General features: G+C 40.5%; 1 protein-coding gene and 1 pseudogene across 1 annotated transcript; one reads left to right on the top strand and one right to left on the bottom strand.

The window, feature by feature from the left end:
- Positions 1-632: 632 nt before the first annotated feature.
- Positions 633-2,485, top strand: LOC116475540 (transcription factor-like 5 protein; annotated as a pseudogene).
- Position 2,486: 1 nt separating this feature from the next.
- Positions 2,487-2,718, bottom strand: LOC116475548 (putative DPH3 homolog B). Its single transcript, XM_032164881.1, is given in 2 exon segments — positions 2,487-2,652; positions 2,654-2,718. Coding segments are annotated over 2 exon segments (231 nt in total).
- Positions 2,719-18,362: the final 15,644 nt, after the last annotated feature.

Here is an 18,362-nt window from a genome sequence, read left to right as displayed (position 1 = left end):
GGTTACAAGCTGCTAGCCCGTCTCTTAGAACCTCTCACTTCCTTTCTATCATGGAGATCTATCCTCAAGGAAATCACTTCTCAGTGTTCCATCTGCTATTCTACTATCCCTCTGGGATTGTTCTGGCCCCCTCCATTTCCTGCACATCAAGCTCAGGGATTTGCCCTTGCCCAGGACTGGCAAATTGATTTTATTCACATGCCCCGAGTCAGGAAACTAAAATACCTCTTGGTCTGTATAGACACTTTCACTGGCTGGGTAGAGACCTTTCCCACAGGGTCTGAGAAGGCCACTGCGGTCATTTCTTCCCTTCTGTCAGACATAATTCCTCAGTTTGGCCTTCCCACCTCTATACCGTCCAATAAGAGACTGGCTTTTATTAGTCAAATCACCCAAGCAGTTTCTCAGGCTTTTGATATTCAGTGAAACCTTTATATCCCTTACCATCCTCAATCTTCAGGAAAGGTAGAATGGACTAATGGTCTTTTAAACACACACCTCACCAAGCTCACCCACCAACTTAAAAAGGACTGGACAGAGTAGTGCTGGGGCCGGGGATCGCCTCCCACCTCCCACCGTCCACGTCGCCCTCGCTGCCCGCGTCGCCCGCCATTGGACCACGCCACGCCGCCATGTCGGGCCCCGGACCGTGGGAGCCACTGCCAGAGGCAGGCGCGGCAGGCGGCGAGGCGGGCGTCGAGGACACGGGTGGCGGGGACGCGGCGCTGGGCGAGCTGGGGCTGAGCTTCACGACCACCCACCTGAGCCTGGTGGAGATGACGGAGGTGGAGTACATGCAGCTGCAGCACATCCTCTACTCGCACATGGAGGCGGCGGCTGACGGCGAGCTCGAGAGGTGCCTCAACTCGGTGCTGCTGGCGGCGGCCGGCCCGGGCGCAGGCGCGGATGTCTTCGCGTCGGGTGGTCCGGGGGGCGCGGCGCCCACGTACCCTGTGCTATGCCCGTCCGCGCTGGCGGTCGACGCGCCCTGCCTGAGCCACATCGACTTCCAGGAGCTGTGCATGATGCTGCTGAACGAGGCGGGCACGGTGGAGAAGACGTCTGGGAGCGGAGACGGAGCGAGCGCCCCGGGCGGACGGCGCCGCCAGGGAGGGCGCAGGCGCAGCTGGACCCGAGGGCACGCCCGAGGCCCGGGCCAAGCCAGCCATGCGCGTCCGCCTGGAGGACCGCTTCAACAGCATCTCCACTGAGCCGCTGCCTGCGCCGCGTGGCACCCAGCCACCCGAGCCAGGCATGGCGCTCAACAATTTGGTAGCTCTCATTCGACATCCATCTGAATTAATGAATGTTCCTCTTCATCAGCAGCAAAACAAATGTACAACATTAGTGAAAAATAAAACTGCTGCTACAACTACTGCTTTGCAATTTACATACCCACTGTTTACTACAAATGCTTGCTCTACTAGTGGAAATTCTAATGTTTCACAGACACAGAGTTCTAGTAACTCATTTCTATACTTGAAGCTGCCAAACACCAGGGTATTGGATTCCCTAGAGCATTTTCTTTCTGTTATCAGCAAGAAATTGAATCCACTAAACGGACCTTAGGTAGTAGGAACAAAGCTTTGCCTGAGCAAGTTTGGATTAAAGTGGGAGAAGAAGTGCTATGCAAACAAGCACTGAAGAGGAATCCGAGTAGAATGCGTCAGTTGGACACAAATGTAGAGCGAAGAGCCCTTGGAGAGATTCAGAATGTGGGCGAAGGTGCCACCGCCACACAAGGTGCTTGGCAGTCCTCAGAGTCCTCACAGGCAAACCTGGGGGAGCAGGCCCAGAGTGGGCCCCAGGGAGGAAGGTCTCAGCGTAGGTAGAGGCATAACCGAATGGAAAGAGATAGAAGGCGCAGAATCCGCATTTGCTGTGATGAGTTGAATCTCTTAGTGCCGTTCTGCAATGCTGAGACTGACAAGGCCACAACTCTGCAGTGGACCACAACATTCCTGAAATACATCCAGGAAAGACATGGAGATTCTCTTAAAAAGCTGCCCCAACTCCCAGGAGACGGATTGTGGGCGGGCCCTGCAAGGTCCAGATGGAACCATAACTTAACCCTGCCTCTGCCCAACTGTTCATAGTGAAGGCGGACGCTGGGACTAGCCTCATCACTGTGTGAAAATAGTTTAGAAGATCTCGCGAGTGCCTGGTTATGTCGTCTGAGGATGATTATTTTCTTCCTTCCTTTTTTTTTTTTTTTTTGAAATTATCTTCTTTTAAATTTAGATGGATAATTAAGAACACTTCCAATTTAAGGTTCTAAGCACAAACTCCAGATACGTCATGTTATGGACTTGCTTCCTGAAGATGAAATCAGCAGTTGATGGAAAGAATCCACAACACGCCTACAGAACAGCAAATCACAAATGGTTGTCTCCATGAAGCCAGGAGCTTTGCATTTGAAATTTCTATCTGGGCTCATTTCCAGCTGTTCAGGATTCAGATTCCTGAAGGCTTCCTCAGCGTTTAACTCATTCCTTGTTGGCTGAAGGCACTGGGACTGTTTCTCCACACGCAAACTGATCTTTGTCATAAATCACTTTTATAATGACAGAGCAGCTAGGACACATTGCCACGCCTTCCCCATTCTCCAACTCTTCCTTGGTGATGGAGAAGTTATCTCCACATGGGCAGGGAATACATCTCCGAGTCCTCGTCATATTGGAAGTCCTCAATTTCCACCTTGTCGTGAAATACTGCCATGGTCAGCGGGGGTCGCTGAAGGGGTGACGCTCCGGCAGTCCGAGACCAGCTCCGAGGGTCTAACTTCGCCGGAGCTGGCCCAGGCTCTGACTTTCATTTAATTATCCTAAAAGGTGAATTCTGTCTTGCCAAATAGGCAAGTGTTTCTTATATGTAGGCTTTAGGTGTCAGAATATAGGAAATTATCAAAATGTGGGGTCATCTTAAATTGCATCCTAAAACCTTTTAAAATTTGGGAAGAAGCTGGGTATCATAGCTCATGCCTGTAATCCCAGCACTTTGGGAGGCCGAGGTGGGTGGATCACCTGAGGTCAGGAGTTTGAGACCAGCCTAGCCAACATGATGAAATCCTGTCTCTACTAAAAATACAAAAATTAGCCAGGCATGGTGGCACATGCCTGTCATCCCAGCTACTCAGGAGGCTGAGGTGGGAGAATCACTTGAACCCAGGAGGCAAAGGTTACAGTGAGCCGAGATCATGCAATTGCACCCCAGTCTGGGCGACAAGAGTGAAACTCCATCTCAAAAAAAAAAAATTGGGAAGAAAATGAGTATATTTATATGCAGGTGTAGATTATAAGTGTACATGGTAGTTGGAAATGGCAGCTTGCTTGGTTGGAAAGTTGCTTAAAAGTGGATGGGTGGAATGTTACAGCTGCTCCACATGATTCGGAAGTTAAATCCTTGACAGCATGGTGCTTATGTCCTCCTGGACTTAAATTAACTATAAACTTAACTACAACTCAGCAACAAAAAGACTACACAGACTGGGAACCGTGGCTCCCGCCTGTAATCCCAGCACTTTGGGAGGCCGAGGTGGGTGGATCACCTCTGGTCAGGAGTTTGAGACCAGCCTGGCCAACATGGTGAAACCCCATCTCTACTAAAAAAACAAAAATTAGCCGGGTGTCGTGGCGGGCTCCTGTAATCCCAGCTATTCAGGAGGCTGAGGCAGGAGAATTGCTTGAACCCTGGGAGGCAGAGGTTGCAGTGAGCCGAGATCACACCGTTGCACTCCAGCCTGGGTGACAGAGTGAGACTCGGTCTCAAAAAAAAAAAAAAAAAACAGAAAAGAAAAATGTTAAAACCAGGCATGATGGTGCACACCTGTAGTCCCAGCTACTCGGGAGGCTGAGCCTGCAGTGAGCCATGGATGTGCCACTGCATTCCAGCCTGAGAGAGCAAGACCCTGTCCAAAAAAAAGACAACGCAACTCAAAAATGGTCAAAGGACTTGAATAGACATTTCTCCAGAGAAGATACACAGATAGCCAATAAGCCCATGAAAGATGTGCCAAGCTGTTAGTCATTAGGGAAATACAAATCAAGACCCAATGAGTTACTACTTCACACATACTAGGATGGCTATTTAAAAACAAAAACAAAAACAAAAAACAGAAAATAGCAAGTGTTGGCAAGGATGTGGGGAAATCAGAATCCCTGTGCATTGCCACTGGGGGTGTGAAACGGTGCAGCCACTGTGGAAAACAGTATGACAGCTCCTCAGAAGGTTAAACAGATCACCAGAGAAGCATAAACCCCAAAGAGGTGAAACAGGGACCCAAATGGATGCTTTTCTGTGAATATTCATGGCAGCACCTTTCACAGTGGCCAAAAGGTGGAAACAACTCAAGTGTGCTCCAACAGATGAATGAATAAACAAATGTGTTACAAGCACACAACAGAATCTTATACAGCCATGAAAAGGAATGAAATTCTGACACAGGCTACAGCATGGATGGCCCTTGAGGACATTATGCTGGGTAAAATAAGCCAGTCACAACAGGGCACACCTTGCAGGATTCCGTAAATGAGGCACCTAGAGCCATCAGATTCATAGAGACAGAAAGTGGACTGGTACATGCTGGGGGCTGGGGCCGGAGCGGGTGTGGAGTTAGTGTTTAATGGGTACAGAGTTTCTGTTTAGGGTGATGAAAAGGTGGTGGTGGTGGCTGCACAGCACTGTGAATGGACTTCACGCTGCTCCACTGTACACTTACACATGCTTAAAAGGCAAATTTTATTCGATATTTTAATACCACAATAAAAAATATATAAACCTGAAAAAAAAAAAAGGACTGGACAATACTTTTACCACTTTCCCTTCTCAGAATTCGGGCCTGTCCTTGGAATGCTATAGGGTACAGCCCATTTGAGCTCCTATATAGACACTCCTTTTCATTAGACCCCAGTCTCATTCCAGACACCAGATCAACTTGGACTGCAACCCAAAAAACTTGTCATCCCTACTATCTTCTGTCTAGTCATACTCCTGTTCACCATTCTCAACTACTCATAAATACCCTGTTCTTGTCCACACTGCTGGTTTACACTGTTTCTCCAAGCCATCACAGCTGATATCTCCTGGAGCTATCCCCAAACCACCACTCTTAACTCCCTCTTAAAGTAAATAAATAATCTTTGTTGGCAGGGCTATGCTGAACCCCCTTGAGCACTCTCTAATTGGATGTCCTGGGTCCTCCCAATTCTTAGTCCTTTAATACCTGTTTTTCTCCTCTTAATTTGGACCTTGTGTCTTCCATTTAGTTTCTCAATTCACACAAAACCACATCCAGGCCATCACCAATCATTCCATATGACAAACGCTCCTTTTAACAACCCCACAGTATTGCCCCTTACCACAAAATCTTCCAATCTTCCTTCAGCTTAATCTCTCCCAGTCTAGGTCCCAAGCCACCCCTGATCCCACTCAAAGCAGCCCTGAGAAACATCGCCCATTATCTCTCCATACCACCCCCAAAAATTTTTGCCACCCCAACACTTTACCACTATTTCATTTTATTTTTCTTATTAATATAAGAAGACAGGAATGTCAGGCCTCTGAGCCTAAGCTAAGCCATCATATCCCATGTGACCTGCACATATACATCCAGATGACCTGAAGTAACTGAAGAATCACAAAAGAAGTGAAAGTGTTGTGAAAGTTCCTGCCTTAACTGACGACATTACCTTGTGAAATTCCTTCTCCTGGCTCATCCTGGCTCAAAAGCTCCCCCACTGAGCACCTTGTGACCCCCACCCCTGCCTGCCAAAGAAAACCCACTTTGACTAATTTTCCTTTACCTACCCAAATCCTATAAAACGACCCACCTCTATCTCCCTTCGCTGACTCTTTTCGGACTCAGCCCGCCTGCACCCAGGTGAAATAAACAGCCTTTTTGCTCACACAAAGCCTGTTTGGTGGTCTCTTCATAGGGACATGAGTGAAACAAAGAATAAGGAAGAGTCTCTGGGCCAGCAAGAGCAACTGGAAATGGGAAAGAAGTACTTTGAAGTTAAAATCTGTAAATATTGTTCCTTACATAAAAATCACCATATTTCTCCAAATATTGATGAAAATGTTTGCAGCTTTTCATTAGAACATCCTTGAGACTTTGTGAAAGTGGTGCTTAGTAGTTTATAGAGGAGAAAATTAGAAAAAAAGAGGGAATTAGTAATTCAGTGGTTAGACAGGAGAATATTTTCTGAATGACCACTGCTTCTTCATTGTGTCTTCCATTGCTCCTCATTACCTCTTCAGAAACTGCTGCTTTCATTGTTTCTAATGGTTAGAAACGCACGGGGGATATGGTGCTGAAGCAGGCATTGGAAGAGTATTTGGGTGTGGACAAAAGCCAAAGGAAATAGTAAAATGCATTAAGTGAATGATTTAGATTAGAAAATAAATATTTCCTGGTTCTGGATGAAAATACAAAGCTGCTCTAGTTTAGACATTTTACTTTGCATCTGAGAAGGATGGTGCTCACGCTGGCTGAGTCAGAGAAACATAGATAATGGGTGTCCATATTGAATATACAGTTAGGTTCTTGACTTTCCTTTGACAGGGAATTGTATAGCCTCGTGTAAAAAAGCTAGAGTAAATTGATCTTACTATTTTCTCTTCCTTTAATCTGCTTTCATGTTCCCTTTTCCTATTGGCCAAATGTAATCAGAAGCCCAAGGGAAAGGAAGCCATTGATAATACAGTTCACACTGCTCAGAGACAGAGAGCAGGTGAATAAGACAAGAGAATAAATCTGGAAGAGAAACAGGTAACTAACATGCTACTATTTTTTTTTTTAATTTGTCCTTTCAAGGTTTTCCCATGAGTTTAATTTGATTAAAAACACTTTGTTGAGAGTTATATTCTGGTCACTATTCTCTTTCACACTTACATATCATTTAAGATTGTGAACCCTTACATGTGCTCAAGGTGGTCAGAGCACAGTTTGGTTTTAAACATTTTAAGGATACATGAGACATCAATCAACATATGTACGACAAGCATTGTTTCAATTTGGAAAAGGAGAGACAACTCGAAGCAAGGGTGGGACAACTTGAAGTGGGGAAGGGGCTTCCAGGTCAAGAGACAAATGGTTGCATTCTTTCGAATTTCTGAATTAGCCTGACTTAAGGAGGCAATGAGATATGTATTTATCTCAGTGAGCAGAGGGGTGACTTTGAATAGAATGGGAGACAGATTTGCCCTAAGCAGTTCCCAGCTTGACTTTTCCCTTTAGCTTAGTGATTTGGGGGCCCCTAGATTTATTTTCCCTTCACAAGTTATAGAAGGGATAAATACATTTTCTTTTTTTAGAAAACCAGGCCAACGTATATTTTTTCCTGTCCCTCTTACCTAGTTTAAATGGTATAAGGCAAAGGTGTTACAAATAACTATGAGATGGAGTGATACTGATGACATAGAAAAGTAAGAGTGATATGGTAATGTTCAATTCGCCATGCTGACAAGAGTGACTTTCGCAACTAATTTAGTTCATTTACTGCTGTTTAAATATAATTATAAGTGTGAGGGATATTTCCTATATTCTGTAATTTACCACTTGTGCTATCTACAAGTGTCTTTATTCTAGAAAAAGTAACCCAACCATATCACACACCAAAAAAAAAAAAAATTAAAAAAAATCAAATGCTTGAATACATAGGCAAAAGAAAAATTGTTCTTGACCCATGTAGGTGAATGGTTTGCATCATGAATATGTTTTATTACCCATATCATTGTCCTAGGCTAAAAATATTTATGGGTGGTCATAAAATTAGCTATCCTTTTACAAATATTTAACCTGTAGCGTGTATGCTGTTGATCTCCAGTGGAGGGTATTACTGGAGTTGACTATGTTGTATATCTTATTTAAAGAATGACTAATTTGGGGGGGAGCTTTAAAATTACTTCACTTTAACTTTCTTAAGTTTTTCACAATTTTATTTTATGAAAAAACTTCAAGTTAAGAGTTCAACTGGTTTTCATTATGTCCTTCAAAATAGTTTCCAAACAAGTATATTTTCATGCTTAACTGTTTCAGACAGCCTAACTTAACAGATGCATACAGTTATACAGAGAAACTCAAAAACTGATTTCTAAGGATTTTCTTAATAGTAAACTAATTTCACCACTTAACATGTTTATCATTTCTATTTTTTTCTCTTTTTTCTTCTTCTTGTACTCTTTTGTTGAAATTTAATTTTTTTTTTTATTTTTTACGGTACACAGTAGGTGTATATATTTGTGGGGTACATGAGACCCGACAAAGACATTTCAAAACACACAATCTAATCACACTCTTTAAGCTATTTTAACATGTATCATTAAGTTATTATGGACTATGGTCACCCTGTTGCACTATCAAATAGTTGTTCAGTCTTTCTATTTTTTTTTGTAGGCATTAACCATCCCTACCTCCCCCCAAGTCCCCCACTACTCTTCCAAGCCTCTGGTAAGCATCCTTCTAGAAGAAAAAGTTACCTTTGATGAAGATCTTCATACAGATTTAAATAACAGACAATATGTTCTAAAAACTTTGGTAAACAATTCAGAATTAGAAAAAAAAAAATACATAGGTTCATCACCCACACAGGTGAAGAAAGTCTATGTAATAGAAAGAAAAATTCAAAACACTGTTGTGTTTAATTTTTAAGTACGATCTTAGATTTGATCTTGTAAAAATCAAAGCCTGAGGCAAGGATTAAAGCCACATTCTTTGGGAAGTGCAAGCCCAGGGTGTTGAGAGTGAAATCAAAATGAGGTGACAACAATGAAAAATGTGCTTATCACTGCACTGGACACCTTTCACAGTTCTCAAGGTGAAACAGACCTTGTTCAGCAGGCATAGGTTTCTTTACATGTGGGACTTTCTTTGCAAGAACTGTAAAGAGAAATCATACCTTAGAGAAGAGTATGAAAAGAAAAAAAGAGAAGAAATGTCTTTGTTTCTTTCTCTTACATCTCCCAGTTCTCATTAGTCAAGGAACACTCCATGGAATGAAATTCCTTGAATTTCTGGGTTGTGGCTGCCTTCTACTTAGCAATCATTCAGGAAGCTATAGTCCCTACCCAATAAGGTGGCATTTCATCTAAGTAAGAAAATGGCAGGAGATACAGGAGCTCAGTGATTATAGGAACTTGATGAGCCAGCTAGATGAGCTTGTAAAGAGGAATCTTCTTTGGAAAGAAGGAATTAAGAGAACGAATCTGAGAAGGCATATAAAGTTGGCACACTGGAAAAACTAAAATGGTTTGAACTTGAGAATGGTTTACAAGGGAACATTCAAGAAATATTTAATATTTACTGATAAACATATTATATTAGAATTACTCCTGTGCTTGTCTCTCCTATCGGCTTGTAAATATTAGGATGGGATTTTTTTCTCATTTATTTTTACAATCCCCATATGCTTAGGCTTTATAATTAACACCCATCCACACACATACACACACTCACATTATATTTTACCAAGATATTTCAAATAATCGAGTGACAAAAGTGTGCTTCTATGAATGTACGATTTCTAAAGGTGGTAATTTGGGGGAGATATTAAAACTCAGTTAAAAATTGGATATTTGTAAGAAAACCTTTTTGGGTAGCAGAACAGACACGAGGCAGAAGAAGTTGAAAATTTAAGACAGCTTTTACACCTTTTTACACCTTTTACAAGGTCTTAATTAATAAAAATATGATTTATTTTATTCATTAAAAATTTATTCAACAATGTTCATGGAATACATACTGTATTCTATATCCTGTATTGGCACTGAAGACCTCAAAATGTGCAATACTGTTCTTTCTAGAAACTTAGAGACCAATGAAAGAAATAGGCATGTAGGCAATTCATTATTTGTTAACATAACTTTTAAGAGGTGGTTTAATGGGTAAATAATGAACAAGTACTGCTCAAGTCAGTTCTATACAGCTACATTACTCTGAACTAACTCTACCTAAAATTATAGCAATGAAAAATAGAAAATAAAAATCATCCAGAACATTTATAGCATCTTCAACATACATAATGAAGCTTGCTTTCTTGCTTGCTTCCTTCCTTCCTTTTCCCTCTGTGGCCCAGCCTGGAATCTAGTGGGCTCACTGCAGACCCCCTGCCTCCGGCTCCCGTGATTCTCCGGCCCCGGTCTGCAGGCTGCCTGGGATTGCCGGCGCGCGCCACCACCTCTGCCTGCTTTTTCTCCTTTGGCTGGAGGCGCGGTTTCGCCATGTTGGCCAGGCTGCTCTGCGGCTCCTGACCCGGAGTGCTCTGCCGGCCTCGGCCTCCCAAGGTGCTGGGACTGCAGACGGAGTCTCACTCACTCGGGGTGCTCGGTGTTGCCAGGGCTGGAGTGCGGTGGCATGGTCTTGGCTCGCTGCAGCCTCCGCCTCCCAGCCGCCTGCCTTGGCCTCCCAGGGTGCTGGGATTGCAGCCCCTGCCCCGCCGCCACCCCGTCTGGGAGGTGGGGAGCGTCTCTGCCTGGCCGCCCCTTCTGGGAAGTGAGAAGCGCCTCTGCCTGGCCACCTCGTCTGGGAAGAAGTGAGGAGCGCCTCTGCCCGGCCGCCCCTTCTGGGAAGAAGTGAGGAGCCCCTCTGCCCAGCCACCCATCGTCTGGGAAGTGAGGAGCACCTCTGCCCAGCCGCCCCATCTGGGAAGTGAGGAAGCGCCTCTGCCCGGCCACCCCGTCTGGGATGTGGGGTGCGCCTCTGCCCGACCGCCCCGTCTGGGAGGTGTACCACGGAGGCCAGAAACAATGTGAAGGCTGGACGTGGTGGCTCACACCTGTAGTCCCGGCACTCTGGGAGGCCGAGGCGGGTTGATCACTTTGGGCTAGGAGTTCGAGGCCAGCCTGGCCAACATGGCGAAACATATGAAAAATACAACAGACAAACAAACCAACCAACCCAGCGACAACAAAACAGGTCCACCCTGGAGTCATACTCTAATTTTTTCTATTTTCTTCCCTTTCTGATCCTTTATCCCACTTTCTTTTTCTTCCTCTTCCTTCTCCTTCTTCTTTGTCAAATAGAGGATTGAGTTATTGTCATTGATCCATACAAAGTCCCTCTCTCATTCATTTTGTTTAATTCCCACTCCCCATTTCTATTCCCCGTCTTCCCATGTGCAACCTTCCTAATATGTTTGATACGCATCTTTTTGTTTGTGTGTATTTTTAGAAAATGTTTATTGTTTTGTGTGCAAAAAAAATTGATAAAAAAATAAAAAACATACATAATGAAGTAAGCAGAATGAGAATCAGGAATAGAATCTGGTGCATAGCATTGATATTGCATAATTGTAGCAGTGCACACAGGTTACTGTAATATTCTATAGGATAAGTCAAAATTTGACAACATTGGTAGAACTATGAATGTCTGTATATACAAAAAGCTCAAATAATTTATTAAAGGAAATAAATTAAGTTTTTACAGGCACATATTGTCTCATCGTGTTTTGCTTTGTTGCACTTTGCAGATACTGCATTTTTTACAAATCAAAGGTTTGTGGCAGCCCTGTGTCAAGCAAGTTTAACGGCACCATTTTCCCAACAGCTTGTGCTCATTTTGCATCTCTGTGTCACGTTTTGATAATTTTCACAATATTTCAAGTCTTTTCATTACTGTTCTATCTGTTATGGTGATCTGTGATCAGTGACCTTTGATGTCATTGTTTAATTGTTTTAGGAAGCCAAGAAATATGCTCATATAAGACAGCAAATTTAATAAATACTGTGTGTGCTTTGACTGCTTCATCCACTGGCCATTTCTTCGTTTCTATTCCTTCCCTCAAGCCTCCCTAGTCACTGATATTCACTGACATTGCCTATTCGCTCCCTACACACTGATATTTACACAATAATGTTTAAATTAGGCCAATTAATAACCCTACGATACCCTCTAACTGTTCAAATGGAACAAAGAGTCATATATTTCTCACTTTAAATTGAAAGCTATACCTGGGCGGGGTTGGGAGGCCGAGGCAGGTGAATCACGAAGTCAGGAGTTTGAGACCAGCCTGGCCAACATAGTGAAACCCTGTTTCTACTAAATATACAAAAATTAGCCAAGTGTGGTGGTGGGTGCCTATAATCCCAGATACTCAGGAAGCTGAAGCAGGAGAATCGCTTGAAGCCAGGAGGCAGAGATTGCAGTGAGCTGAGATCTCCTACTGCACTCCAGCCTGGGCAACAGAGCAAGACTCCATCTCAAAAAAAGAAAAATCAAGAGCTATAAATGGAACAACAAATTCTGTACGATAGTACATCTGTTTACAGCATGGTTTACTGAATATTTTAAGCCCACAGTTGAGATCAACTGAACAGAAAAACAGATTCCTTTCAAAATATTACTACTCATTGACAACGCCCTAGTAACCCAAGAGCCCTGATGTAGATGTACAAGGAGATTAATGTTGTTTCCATGCCTGATAACATAGCATCCATTCTGTAGCCCAGGGATCAAGTAGTAATTTTGACCCTGAGTCTATTATTTAATAAACACATTTTGTAAGGCTATAGCTTTCATAGATAGTGATTCATCTTATGGATTTGGGCAAAGTCAATTGGAAAACTTCTGGAAAGCCTTCACCATTCTAGATGTCATTAGGAGTATTAGTGATTCATGGGAGGAGGTCAAAATATCCACATGAACAGGAGTTTGGAAGAAGTTGATTCCTACCCTCCTGGATGACTTTGAGAGGTTCAAGACTTAAGTGAAGGAAGCCACTGCAAATATGGTAGAAACAGCCAGAGAACTAGAATTAGAAGTGGAGCCTGAAGATGTGATTGAATTGCTGTAATTGCATTGATACGGTTTGGAAATTTGTCCCGCCCAAATCTCATGTTGAAATGTAATCCCCAATGTTGGAGGGGGAGCCTGGTGGTAGATGTTTGGGTGGTGGGGCTGGATCCATTATGGCTTAGTTCTGTCCTTGCAATAGTGAGTGAGTTCTCATGAGATCTGGTTGTTTAAAAGCATATGACACCCTTCCCCTTGCTTCTGTTCTCTCCACGTGACATGCTTGTTCTCACTTTGCCTTACTCCATAAGTAAAAGTTTCCTGAGGCTTACCCAGATGCCAAGCAGATGTCAGTGTCATGCATTTACAGCCTGCAGAACAATGAGTCAATTACACCTCTTCCCTTTATAAATTACCCAGTCTGTTATTCCTTTATAGCAATGTAAGAAAGAGCTAACACATGCATGATCAAATTTCAACAGATGAGGAGTTGCTTTTTATGGATGAGCAAAGAAAGTGGTTTCTTGAGATAGAATATACTTTTGGTGAAGATGCTGTGAACATTGTTGAAATGACAACAAAGATTTTAGAATATTACATAAACTTAGTTCACAAAGCAGCAGCAGGATTTAAGAGGATTGAATCCAATTTCGAAAGAAGTTCTCCTGTGGGTAAAAATGCTATAAAAGAGCATCATATACTACATAGAAATCTTTCATAAAAGGAAGATTCATTCAATGTGGCCAACATCATTATTGTCTTATTTTCAGAAATTGCCACAGACACCCCAACCCTGATTAGTCAGTAACCATCAACATTGAAGCAAGACCCCCAGCCAATCAAAAGATCAGGACTGGCTGAAGGCTCAGATGATCATTAATATTTTTTAGCAATGCGATATTTTTAAAATTAGGTATGTACTTTTTTAAGAACATTGTGATATTGAACAAATTAATAGACTATAGTATAATGCGAACATAACTTTTATATACAATGGGAAACAAAAAATTTTTGTGACTTGCCTTTTTATGGTGGTCTAGAGATGAACCTACAGTTTCCCCAAGTTATGTCTATATTTTTATGAGTTTTTATTTCATGACATCCAAAGTTTCTTGGAGGATATTTTTATGTACATAGACATATATATGTAAATACATATGTATTTTTTTGAGATGGAGTCTCATTATGTTGCTCAGGAACTCCCAAGCTCAAACAATCCTTTTGTCTTGGCCTCCCAAAATGCTGGGTTTACAGGCGTGAGCCACCATATCTGTCCTATTCTGTATTTTTATTCAGATGCCAGAGAGCAAGGACATGCATGCCCTTAAGCAAGGAGAAAAAAGAAGGTGCTAAATAATAATGTTGATAATATGAGACTAAAAACATTAAAACAGAATATACTTATTCCTTGTTTAGAAAATGATTTAAACCATTTTATAAAGATGTATCAAATCAAAGATACAATAAATCTGGAAAATGAAAGGCAAAATAAAAATAGAGTGGGAAAATTTTTAAACAGCTTAAATTATTTAGATTAGTACATATTATGCTTGCCAGAAGTGGGACACAAATATGAAACTAAGCTTCTGGCAGCCATTTGTGTTTGTGTGTATGTGTGTGTGTGTGTGTCAGAGAGAGGGGGAGATATTATATGCCTACATTTTAGAATTTATAAGATAAAAACAAACTATTTTCTAAAGACAGACAAAATTACCCTTGATAATGAAATTCGAGTTTAACCATAAACCTAGTAACATGTTCTTAATACAGATTGATGTCATGATACCAAAGCACAAAAACTCACTTAGAGCAGGAGAGAAGAACAAAAGTAATGACACTCAAGTGTGTGGCTCTCTGATGATCTAGCTTATTTCAAGGATAAATTTTGAACTATCTAAAAGATTAATAAATTGCATATGCTTCCTGTTATATTACTGGAATAATGAATTCAATATCTATTAACTCTATTTCTCTTTACTGGGCTTTTGAAAGCTTTCTATTTAGTGACAGAGGTTTGAAGTTATACTCCTTGACAGGTGGCTGGAATATTTGTATTCTTTATAATATAAGTGCACAGCTGTGTATTTTTAATAGTCAGCTAAGCTGAAGGCAGAGTAAAAATTGAAGAACTAAAAGAGAGAGGGAGAGGGTCTGAATACAATGGTATTCCAAGTACTCCTAGAAGTGAGCAAAAAGAAACCTAATTGGAGCCACATTTATGTGATGGTTTTTGCCTAAATAAATTTCCAAAGCAGATAAAGGGACAGTTATTTTAGTCATAACAAAATCCAAGACAAACACATGCCCATACGTGTCCACACAAACACATGGACACATAATAAAGGTCCTGGAGCATATTGAGGTTGGAGATATATAAGTTACTTTTATACCTTTTCAAAGAAACTAGTGACAAAAGGTACATGTAAATAGTTAGTTGAAGTGATTTGAATAATATAATGGAGTACCTTTTAGTTTTATTTGCTAAATTAAAAAATAAGATTTTAAGATGTTTGCTAAAATAGCTTTGGTCATAATTAATAACAATTTGGTCAATAATATATCTGTAACGCAGTTTTTGATAATAATTAGACAGATAGAAGAAGCAGCTATATACTACAAATATTCCTAATTCATGATAACTCCATTTCCTCTCTACAAATCCAGGAAAAATACATATTATATACATAGTAGACAACAAGCTTGTATCAGATCATCCAACATGACATCAAAATATAAGAAACAAATTAAAAAACATGGGTCAGTCTCTATCTCTTTTTTAGTATAATAGTGAAATAACACTTTTTAAATAGTGTATTAAAAAACCTCAGTAATGTATATTTCTCTTCAGCTGTGTGCTTATTAAAGTTAAGATAATCTTTGATTTGGGACAAGGAGATACCGCCAGAGAAAAGGAACAAAGAATTTATAAGCGGTTTTGGTTTTCAAATATAATTTTTAATACCTGGAGCAGAAACAAAAGTAGTCTTGAAAGTGACTTTAGTTTGCAGAAGCCAGAATTTTGAAAGAATAAATGTTTGTGGTCCTCTAAACTACACAGAGTATAGAAAATTACCTAAGCAAAGTTTCCTGTTATGCAGAAAAGAAGATGATTCCATTTTAGGCTACAGGAGATGAACTGGGAGAGAGGAATTAGAGTGGCAGAGATAGGTTTAGAAGGTAGAGGTTTTACAACCCACTCCATCCTGGGACTGCAAATTAGACTTTTCTTGTTTGTTGAGACCCCTAATAGAGGCGTCCTGCACACTGGAGAATTAATCGCTGGGCAAATGCCAGGGAGGGGAGACATCAGGCATTGGCAAGGGGATTCCATATCTCAGAAGCCCCCAAATCTGAGCATGGATAAGATATGTGGCTTTGCCTCACAAGGCTGCATCAGAGTCTGAGGAGAGCTGAGCTAGAAGGCACATTATATGTGTTTGAGGTGATGGGTCATGCCAGGGATGAGGGATGATCAGCAGCAGGGGTGTTACCATTGTGTATTTGATTGTTCTGAAGGAATAGACCATATATTACACCTATCACAACAATTAAATAGCACATAATATGAGGACAGATGTTGTCAGTGTAAAGCATTGTATCAGTTATATTCTATCAGAAATTATCTGATTCATGTGGATTTATTTCTCATCAAATTGACTTGTCACAATTTCATTGCAGGTTCAGTATGATCATGTGTAGCCACAGATCTACAGTGAGTTCATGGAGGTTAGGGTCTGATATAGTTTGGATGATTTTCCCCTCCGAATCTCATATTGAAATGTGACCCCCAGTGTTGAAGGTGAGGCCCGGTGGGAGGTGTTTTGGTCACACGGGCAGACCCCTCGTGAATGCTTGGTGCCCTCCCTGTGGGAGTAAGTTGGTGCAGTAGTTGATTGCTCCCAAGTCTGGCACATACTATTCTCTCTTCTACTCGTTCTCTTGCCGTGTGATACGCTGGCTCCTCCTTTTGCCTTCTGCTATTATTGCAAGCTTCCTGAGGCCTCACCTAAAGCAGATGGCACTATGTTTCTTGTTCAGTCTGCAGAACCATGAGGTAAATTAAAGGAAAATAAAAATAAATTACCCAGTCTCAGATATTCCTTTATAGCAACATAAAATGGACTAACAGAGAGTCATAAATGATTTCTGTCTACAGTGTCCAAGAACAAAGAAAAGTACATGAGACCTGCTATCGATCCTGTATTATTCACAGCAGATTTCTTTATAAGGCTATATGTAATATAAGGACAATCTTTAGTGTTCATGTTTAGATATAATGCTTTTCTAAAATTTTACTTAGCATAGTTTTGGACTTGGTTTTTGTTTCTGGTGAAGTCCCCAAAAGTAATTCTAATAAAAACAAAAACAGACAATAGGACTTAATTAAACTAAGGAGCTTCTACACAGAAAAAAAAAAAAAAAAAAAAAAACTATCAACAGAGCAAACAGACAATCTACAGAATGACAGAAGATATTTGTGAACTATGCATCCAACAAAGGCCTAATATCGAGAATCTATAAGGAACTGAAATCCACAAGCAACATACTGAATTTTAATTATGAGATATTTACTAACATTCTTTTGTGCTAAGATTATCCATATCATACTACTGCTAAAAATCTTTTTTGTATTTAATTTGTAAACATTTCCTAAAAATGTGTAAGTAGTTTAAATGATATATACTCTTCTCATTACAGTTGGCCTTGAACAACTCAGGGGTTAGGGGCACTGGCCTTCTCTTGTCCCCTAGCAGCAGTTAAAAATCTGCATGTAACTTTTTACTCCCATGAAACAATTACTAATAACCTACTGTCGATCAGATGTCTTCTGATCACACTGTAGATGACACATATTTTGTATGTTATATGTTTTGTATACTATAGTCATACAACACAGTAAGCTAGACAAAAGAGTTATTAAAAAGTTATACAGAAAAAATATATATTTAAATTATCACAATAAAGTCATATATTTTCATGTGAATAATTTTTTCGGGGGGTAGTATTCCAGAGTGTATTTTCTATTGGAATTATTAATTTACATTTTATTATTCAAGAGATATTTCCTTCTTGTTGGTTTGTAAGACTTTGTTTTTTTAAAAAAGTTAAATCAAAAACAGGGTTTCAATAGGAAGTTGGCAATACCAGCTAGATAATGACAGCTCCCAAAAGAGAGCATTTTGTGTATCAAGCAGATCAACATAGATTAATTATATTCTGAAAACTGAGATAAATAAAACAGATTAATAAATATGAGTGCAACATTTTGAAAATCAGAAAGTTTATTTTAATGAGTTAGTCAGAAGCTTTCATTAACAAAATGTACATTGAATTATTATTTTGAACAATACTGTGCTGAGAATGGAAAAATAGTAAAACTCATTGCTGATCTACAGATGTTTTGTATCATTTTTTAACTGTACACAAAAATTGATGCTGCTTCATTGTCTATAAACCAGCTGTAATATTTTGTTAAGACATCTGTAAATTCTTTGTAGAAAAAATAGTGAAATCAAAATGTATTTAACCTAAATGCAAATTATAGAAATTGAGTTTATAGTTATTTAATGAAAAAACAATAAAATAAAATATATACCTTTTCTCTACTGATAATACCTGAAAATTTGATGTAAAG

This window comes from Hylobates moloch, unplaced genomic scaffold (assembly GCF_009828535.3).
Source record: "Hylobates moloch isolate HMO894 unplaced genomic scaffold, HMol_V3 SCAFFOLD_2, whole genome shotgun sequence".
Taxonomy (NCBI): domain Eukaryota; kingdom Metazoa; phylum Chordata; class Mammalia; order Primates; family Hylobatidae; genus Hylobates; species Hylobates moloch.
This window is presented reverse-complemented; position numbering and strand designations above follow the sequence as displayed.